This window comes from Dermacentor albipictus, chromosome 3 (genome assembly GCF_038994185.2).
Source record: "Dermacentor albipictus isolate Rhodes 1998 colony chromosome 3, USDA_Dalb.pri_finalv2, whole genome shotgun sequence".
NCBI lineage: Eukaryota > Metazoa > Arthropoda > Arachnida > Ixodida > Ixodidae > Dermacentor > Dermacentor albipictus.
This window is the reverse complement of record NC_091823.1, coordinates 33169448-33178111: the sequence shown is the minus strand read 5'-3', so window position 1 is coordinate 33178111 and position 8664 is coordinate 33169448. Positions and strand designations below refer to the sequence as shown.

General features: G+C 50.6%; 1 protein-coding gene across 1 annotated transcript in view; it reads left to right on the top strand.

The window, feature by feature from the left end:
* The first annotated feature begins 834 nt into the window (after positions 1 to 834).
* Positions 835 to 8664, top strand: part of LOC135903032 (uncharacterized) — a 25456-nt gene continuing 17626 nt past the window's right edge. The window contains exons 1-3 of the mRNA XM_065433405.2: positions 835 to 1075; positions 2636 to 2815; positions 4335 to 4649. Of these exons, the coding sequence (XP_065289477.1) occupies positions 1024 to 1075; positions 2636 to 2815; positions 4335 to 4649 (547 nt within the window). The 5' untranslated portion in view covers positions 835 to 1023. The remainder of the gene's footprint in view (positions 1076 to 2635; positions 2816 to 4334; positions 4650 to 8664) is intronic.

Here is an 8664-nt window from a genome sequence, read left to right as displayed (position 1 = left end):
GCCGTATCTTGTAAGGATTGTTTTCGTGCCAGTCTGTTCGTTCCGGCGAGTGGCCGATCCTGGCGATAATGGGGAACGAACACTCGACAATTTCGAATAGTGAATTCTCCAACCGGATAACGCCATTCGATCATTATTCCAAATTTCGAATGTCCACACAGCCATAGTTAATAGCGACGTGCGTGGCCAACAGTATATATACCGTCGGCACCGTCTGCAGATAATCGCATGTATATCAGCAGCGCGAAGCCAGATGAGGGCGCGGCGCGTTGCAAGAAGCGCGGTGCCATTTTCCAGTCGTGTTCATCGCATGCCAGGACCATCGGTCTCGGCGTGAGCAGGCACGTGACGTTGAAAATTCCGTCGCATGGTCGACCACCAACAATGCAGGCGAGCGGCCAACCCAACGGCCTTGCCTGCCGGCGAGTGCCGCGTCATCCGTGTGGGTCCGCGGTTCGTACGGTGATCCAGCCGGCGCCTAGAAAACCCCGAGTCATCGTTTGTATCAAATCTCTCTGTCATGTTCTTCATGTGACGAGCGCTAAGCGAAAACTGATGCTTGTTTCTGTCTGTCATTCTTTCCTTCTTTCTGTTTCAAGCGACGCTTTCTTTGCAAACTAGAAAGTATGCCTTGCTGGGCAAGGCAGATTAAGCATTGTAAGGACTAGTAAGGAAAGCGAGTATTAGCATGCATGGTATAGTTCTTGCTGCTTCAATGAAATCACACACAGCGTCGAACACATCCCTATGGCTGAAACCTGGTGCCGAGGTTTCAAGGGGGAGCATGATACCCCGCAGCACTCTGCCACTAACACTTTCATCGTTGGGGTGTCGCCCGCTGTACAGACAATGGCCCGGTAAAACTACACTGGCGTCCGTTTCCGCCTTGAGCGAAAGAACTCGGTGGTGCAAGCGGAGACCGGCCGCGTTCATAATGCAGCACTTCACGTTGCACGCAAAGCACACGGTACGAATGTAATCTGCAGGCACGACGTGATAGCATTTCGCACGGCTGTTTTCCAGATGGGCTCCCGGGCAGTCACAGCACTGGTCATTCTGCTTCTTTTCGAACATGGTAAGTGATGAAAAGGTTAGCGAAACTAGCCACCGAATACATTCGGCGAATGTGGCGTTGGCCATTAAGGTGTGCCGTCGAGTATGGAGGGTGTAGCATAACCGCTCAGGCTAGCGGGCATATTGTTTTAATAACGTCTGAGCACCTGACCGGCGCGACGGAACACAGAGGAAGCACGCATATACCCCCTCAACCCCCCCCCCCCCCCCCCCCCGAAAAAAAAAGAATGGTTGTGGGTGCACTTTTTGTCCTGTCTATTTTCTTTCTTTTGTCCGTGTTCCGCAGCACTGTGTTTAAAACCTACCTCGTCGCCGAAGTAGTCAGTGTGCCTTTGCATGCGCCAGTTATGACAACAAATATGAAACCTATTCGCGGTATTGTGCGATCAGGCTTGAGTGGTGATAGCCAATCTTTTGGTGCCTTCGTCCTGCTTTCCACAACTGTTATTACGGTCAGTAACGAAAGGTAGCACTTCTGACTCGTCTTTCTTGCCCTCCGACTTGCTTTGGAAGACCTTAGTGCAGGCTATTCACGGTCCTTGCGAAGGCCCCTGATAGATCTGGGGCCGAACTTACGAAGCTTTGCTTTCTGAAGAACTGTCTGTCATTGGCGGATTACCATTTTGAAGTTTCGTTACAATGATGGACCGGCGAACGCATGTTCTCATTACTTTATCTAGCATACGAGCTTTGTGTTGTAATGCCAGGCGGTGAAAATCTAATTTCTTCTAACTGTCCACGAGTGCGTCTGACTGGATGCGCTTGTTCTCAATACTACTACTATACTGTGCTTTTAACCTCTTGACGAGGAATACATGGCGTCTCCGTCATGGTGTTAGACCCAAGGATTAGAGAAATGATTGGGTTCCGGTAAGATGTAATGGTTTCCTTCAATCCTTTTCTTATCCACCGTTCACACAACTGGCCTATACTATCATTATTCCACAGCTCGTGACTAATCTCAGCATCTCGCTTGCCTCCGTCCGTCTCCGTCAATTCTTCTGCGTCGTCCTGCAAGGTCGATCTCATATACTTTTCAAAATGTTTTGCTAAGCGCCCTATCCTTGGGCAACTGTCCGTGTGGCCGAGAATAGCAGAGTCGGCGCATATATATACAGGACCTATAATACTAACCGTTGAACAAACAGCGATACGTCATGTAAAGACGTCGTGGAGTTTGTTTAGTACTCGTTTATGCCCCGACGTTCGGCGTGCTTGCTGCCAGCTGCCGAAGAACAAGAAGCGCATGACCGATATTCCACAGCGACGCGGCGCCGGCATCAGATAAAAAGCCTCGAGCTGGCTCTCGATGCGTCAGATCTGGCAGCCCAGAGTGCTTGAGGACTAACGCCGCGTCGGGAAAGAACCGTCACGAACTAAAGTTTCGATCGGAGCTAGTTGATAAGACTTCTTTGAAGGGAACAGAGCAAAGGACGGGAAAAGCGGGAAGGCCGCAGTGGGAGCATATATGTGCATAGGCGCCCAGGTTTGAGAAGTCTTCATGGCTTGCATGAAGAAGGCCTCTGTTTTTAATCTAATGGACGGCATGCTTCGACTCTAGGAAAATGCGACCTCTGCGACATCTGTCGGCGAAAGCGAGACAGCGCGGTCCGCATGCCGTACAACCAGCGTTGGCACTTTGACGCCTCCTCGTTTCTCTGCCAGCCGTTCAACTTTTGCGACGACGAGATCACGGAGCGCATGAAGGGTCGCAAGTCAAAGGCTGAAATCAACTGCGGAGGTAAGACCGCGAAGGCATACGCCGAATGCGTCACCCTCACGCGTTTTTCGCAAGCGGACCTTCTCGGCTCCACCCCGTCAACTCAGGCAGACTCGTTCGAGCAGACACTGAGCCAGGGTGCCCGGATTCGACATTTCAGCTCAGAAATAATCGACGCGTTAATTGCGTGGCATCCCAGATCGGGCGCCGTGCGACACCGAATTTTGACATGATTACTGAAGCGTAGCGACAATTTAATCGAAATGTGGCGCTGTCCTCCGGTTTATGATAAGGTCCTTAGATAAATGTGTATCTAGGGGCCTTAGCAGAGGTGCTTAGAGGGGAAGCGTCGAATGGAGGAACGTTTAGAAGCGAAGGGAATCGGTTTTATAAGGCAGCTAAATTGCATGGACGTGTACCGCAAGAGCCTTTCTTTTCGTTTTTGGCATATGAGAAACATCGCAGTGAGAATGAAGACGAAGGAAGACACAACAAAAGCGTTTGTGTTGTGTCCACGTCTTCCTTTGTCTTCGTTTTGGATGCGATGTTGTATATTCGCCACGAGCCAATACCAACTCGCCCAGTTTTCCTTCCTCTTTCTTTTATTACGTTTTCTGTTCTTGCAGGCCTGCGGGTACCTAACTTTTCGTGTGGCGGCGTCGTTTTAAGTGCTTATGTCAGTGGTTCCACTGCACGCGGCCCCGGCGTCAAGACGGAAGAGCGCATGCAGGACAATAAACGACATTTAGAAAAGAAACTAGTTGATGCCTATCTTAGCAAGTGATTAAAAGGCCTTGCGAAATTGCTAGCAGCTTATTCTCAAGTGCACTTAGCTTGCGGTACGATGTTCCAGGATCGCGCCGTAGCTCAGCTAATTGAAATGCCTATATAGTTGTCGGAACAGACGAAATAACCGCGAGCTTCTTGACATATGAGCCAGGGCGTTCCGTGTTTCTGGTCCGAGCTACAGGCCACATTTATGTGGGCCTATGCGACGGGTTCCTACGCTATATAACAATCACATGGCGTACCTTTATACAGCCTAAAACAATTTTTGCATCTTTTGGAGCTTATCTTGTCCCACAACAGCAATCTTCATTAATTTTGCCTACGCTTGTGTTATGTATCTGCGCTCGCTACTTTCCTGTCAGGAACGCTATGTCACGCTGATTTGTACATGCCGTTCGCGACATGAAAGCAAGGGGAGCGGTACCTTAAAAAAAAGGGGGGGGAGGAGAAATGCACACGAAATATGTGAAAATTATTGTTGGGGACAAGGTGAGCACAACAGGTGCAAGAGAGAGAGATAGAGAGAGAGAGAAAAAAGGATGCACAGAAATGCAGATCGATCGATCGATCGATCGATCGATCGATCAATCAATCAATCAATCAATCAATCAATCAATCAATCAATCAATCAATCAATCAATCAATCAATCAATCAATCAATCAATCAATCAATCAATCAATCAATCAATCAATGTATAGGCGGCACTACTAAGTATTGGCTCGCTGTTGTGCATTGCTGCTTTCGATTCAGGCGTGGACTGTTTCGAGTGGCTGTACGAGTCACTGAAGAAGAGGCAGGCGCAGGAAAGCGACCTGCCCAAGACTATGCTCAGCCACCACCAGTACCACGCGCCCCTCGCAACGACGACGGCTCCGTTGGCGCCCATGCCCGTCTTCACCGCGCCCACCAGACACGGCGAGGCGACGACCACCCAGCGCACTTCCCCTGTCACTGTCAGGACCATAGTCAAGGAACCTTCCACGTCGCAGGACGATGCGCTGAATGAACCCGAAGCACCTTACGAGTTCGGCTTGGCCAAGCCCGAGGCAATCCACGTCCCTCTGGGTGAGTCATGCGCAGTTTTACTTGTTTATTTAATTTGATCTCACTCGCCTTTTTAAGCAAAGCTTGTGTTGGCTCACAAGTGGCGTTGTCACGGTCACGCAAAAAACTCAGTTTCTTCCAGAGCATAGCAGCTGCGGGAAAGGACGGTTTGATGAGTTGACAATGGCGCCGGAACCCGCCGTGGTTGCTCAGTGGCTATGGTGTTAGGCTGCTTAGCACGAGGTCGCGGGATCGAATCTCGTCCACGGCGGCCGCATTTCGATGGGGGCGAAATGCGAAAACACCCGTGTACTTAGATTTAGGTGCACCTTAAAGAACCCCAGGTGGTCATAATTTCTGGAGTCCTCCACTATGACGTGCCTCATAATCAGAAAGTGGTTTTGGCACGTAAAACCCCATAATTTAATTTAATTTTTAACGGCGCCTGAGCGTAAGTTATTATCAAGGATTCCGGCTGCATAGGCGCGCGCTCACGCCACGCGCGCAACCGTTTCGCTTCCGTTCGGGAGGCAAAGAGCAGGAAAGGGTTTCGCGCGCGCTGCGCCGGCTTCCTTTCCGTTCAGTTCAGTCTCGGAAAACGAATGGGACGCCCACGCGTTATGCGTTCCCCCGAGGAACGGGCAGCCTTCGATGAGCGTCGGCGAGAACTCACCCATGAGAGGGCTCGCCGTCGGCGCCGTTAGAGCCGCCCGAGCCCTGGCAAACCGACAGCAACTAGAAGAATATTCCGAGCTGGGAGGGAGCGGGAGCCCGAAGCAATCTGGCACCGTTACCTGCTGGTTACTTAACCGTGACGAAGATCAGGTGAACGCAGGATAAGTTTCGCTGAACCCCATTTCCTGGTAGGGGAAGGGTTGGTCATTTTTTTTAAAGCGAAGCTTTCTTTGCCTCTTCCTTCGACTTTCCCACTGCTTCTGTAGGCTGCTGTGAGCTGCTGTCGCGCACACCGCGTCGGGGGGTGGTTCAGAGCGTGTGTATATATGACAGGTGCTAGTAAGAGAGGAAAGACGACGGGAGAAACTCGTTTTCACCCCACCGCGTCGAATCTGCACAACGCCCTCTGGAACTCCCTGGCCGTCGCCACATTAGCCACTTGACAACTGTAATTATCCGTGACTCCCCTCAGAAGCATTGCAGAAGCTGCGGCGCTTCCCTTTCTACCGGCCAGAGGGGGCGCATATAGAACTGTAGAGAGGAGAAGAAGAGAAGAAGAAGAGGGAGGAGAAGAGGCAGTTCCCATATAAGAGAGGGGGGAGGTGACTTAAGAAGGCAAGGAAACCCCACTACTATACGACGGCGGTTGCGGGAAATAGGGTAAGCTTAATTTCTAGGTACGGTACAGTACGTTGCTGCTATTTCTGAAAAATAAGCGTCATGCAAACATGCCAAGCGGGTAACTTATGCAGGGCGTGCAGAAGCAGAGCCGCATTAATTAAGGCGCACCGCAAGGTTTACGAGACGCTACAGACGCGGTCGACCGCCAAATCAACACTTCTGCGCCCGCCGCGTTAGCTTTGCGGCTATGGCATTGATAGAGGTCGTGGATTTGACCCCAATCGCGGCAGCCGCATTTCGACGAGGGCGAAATAGAATACGGACGTGCACTTATATTTTGGGACACGTTAAAGAACATTACGGTGTCAAAATTAATCCGGAGTCCACCACTACGGCTTGCCTCATAATCTGAGTGTGGTTTTGGCCCGTACCAGCCCCACAATCCAATTCAACTTTATTACTTCTGCCACACTGCGATGTGTAATGTGAGGAAATGACAACGCTCAACCGTCTCAGAGGTTATAAAATATGGCGCACAACAACGCCTCAAGCAAACACCTCTCCCTGTGTGTTCTGTGTACTACGCAGACAAGCAGCAATGGTGCACGCAAGGTAACGTTTAACATCACCTCATCGCTCTCGTGTTAGCCTAAACGTTGAAGAAATTAAGCTTCACCCGTCAACACTCCCGCAAATTATCGTCAATCAAAGCACCCAGTGCCTAAAGCTTCGCTTATATCGATTCCCACAGTGCGTGGGGATCTGCATATGTTTTTTTTTATTTTTCGGCACCATCGCACCTGGAGTAGCATGTCAGACCTGTCGTTAGGCTAACCTCCTCACATATAATTTAACTTCTCTCTCTCTCTACTTATACTCCAAGTTAACTCTACCTCCACCTACTCTACTCTACTCTCTCTACCTCCAAGTTAACAGGACATGTTATGTGAACCACGTACACCTTTATTGCTTTCACCACTCGAAAAAAAAAAAAAACCGCACTAACGCGCCAGTCCAAAGAAAATAATAAAGGAACGAAAAACAATAAATACTTGAAGATTTAGGTTCACGCGACAGTTTTGAAAGGCAAAACAGACGAAAAAAAGATGAAGTGAAACTTTGTTGACTGGAGAGAGAGAGAGAGAGACAGAGAGAGAGAGCTAGAACAAACGTTTAATAATGCGAATCAGTGAAAAAGAGTTCTTTCTTCACTCAAGGTGGGTGGCCTCCTCAGTCCAGGTAGCCATTGGTCTTTGCTTCTTCCCTCACCTGGTTCGCCAGCTTGCGCTGATGGGGTATTCTGTAAGAGTCCACCTAGTGGACTGTCCATTTCGGCCGCTGCTGATTGGATGCTGCTGTACGAGAGAGGAGGAGACGAGCAGCCCTAGCTAATCAGCAGCGGCCGGAATGGACAGTCCACTAGGTGGCTCTTACAGAATACCCCCCCCCCCCCCCCTGATCTTCCAGGTCCGGGGCCGCTGGCATTGCCTCCCACGATTCTTGGCAGATTAAAGTAAGCACGCCGAGTGCTAGTAAATTATTAGGATGAAATTGGAAATATTGGTAACTATTGTGTCGTCTACTTCTCCACATACTGTAAGGATTGGGATCGGGCACGAAATATATGGTAGCTGGCCCATGCCGTCGTCCAACTCATCCACGCTGAGTAGGTTGTTGAAGGGAGAGACTTGTTCTCATCGAGAACGAGGAATATGGGATTTAGTTACAATATCTACATGAAGGGTGGAGAACGTTACAGTTCATCAGTCTAGCGTGACTGAAAGAGAATGCACACTGAGCAGCCGCACAACGGCTCCTTAAAAACACTCTGTCCTCCCTATAGATCCCTAGGTGAGGGAAAACGGCCGTTCTATCTTCGACCAGTGGGAGCGTCCAAAGGCATCGTAGCCGACCCGCCTTTGAGGGGAAGGGTCTACACACGCACTTCCGCACAGGTTTCACTGAACACACCGAGGTGTGAAGGTTCTCGCAGACAGAGGTCTTGCCCCCAGCAGGCGCCTCTTGATGCCACAGTTGACCGCGTAGTCAGTGGCCGCCGCGTTTGTCCATTGTCTGTGACGACTTCTGGGGCCTGTTGGAAAGCACCGCAAGACATCCCCTTCCAGGAGTTCTCTTGCTCCAAGCTAACTGTGAAGGTGGCAGCGAATCAGCTAACAATACTCGGAACGTGACTAGACATGCCGGCGCCGTCCGGCTGTTGACGCGGCGCATTGCTGTCTTCACAAACTGAGTCGCCGCCGCGGGCCGGGCAGGGTTCCACGGTCGCTTCTCCGAAGATCGCTACTCCCGCACGTCGCTCGAAACAACTGCAGCAGGCGGTGAAGGGTTCGGATGTCGCTTTCCCGAAGATCACCAGCCTCCGCAGACCGGTCGTAACACACACACACGCACACACGCACACACGCACACACGCACACACACACACACACACACACACACACACACACACACACACACACACGCACACACGCGCACACGCGCACACGCGCACACGCGCACACACACACACACACACACACACACACACACACACACACACACACACACACACACACACACACACACACACACACACTAAATTGTTTAATGGTCATATGACGATAGCGACAGGTGATATGAACGACGTTTCTGCATTAAAGCACATTTCCTTATCTCGCTTAAACAATCGATAGGAAAAACAGGGGCAACAGTACGGTAAATACTACAGTTTGCGCAATTA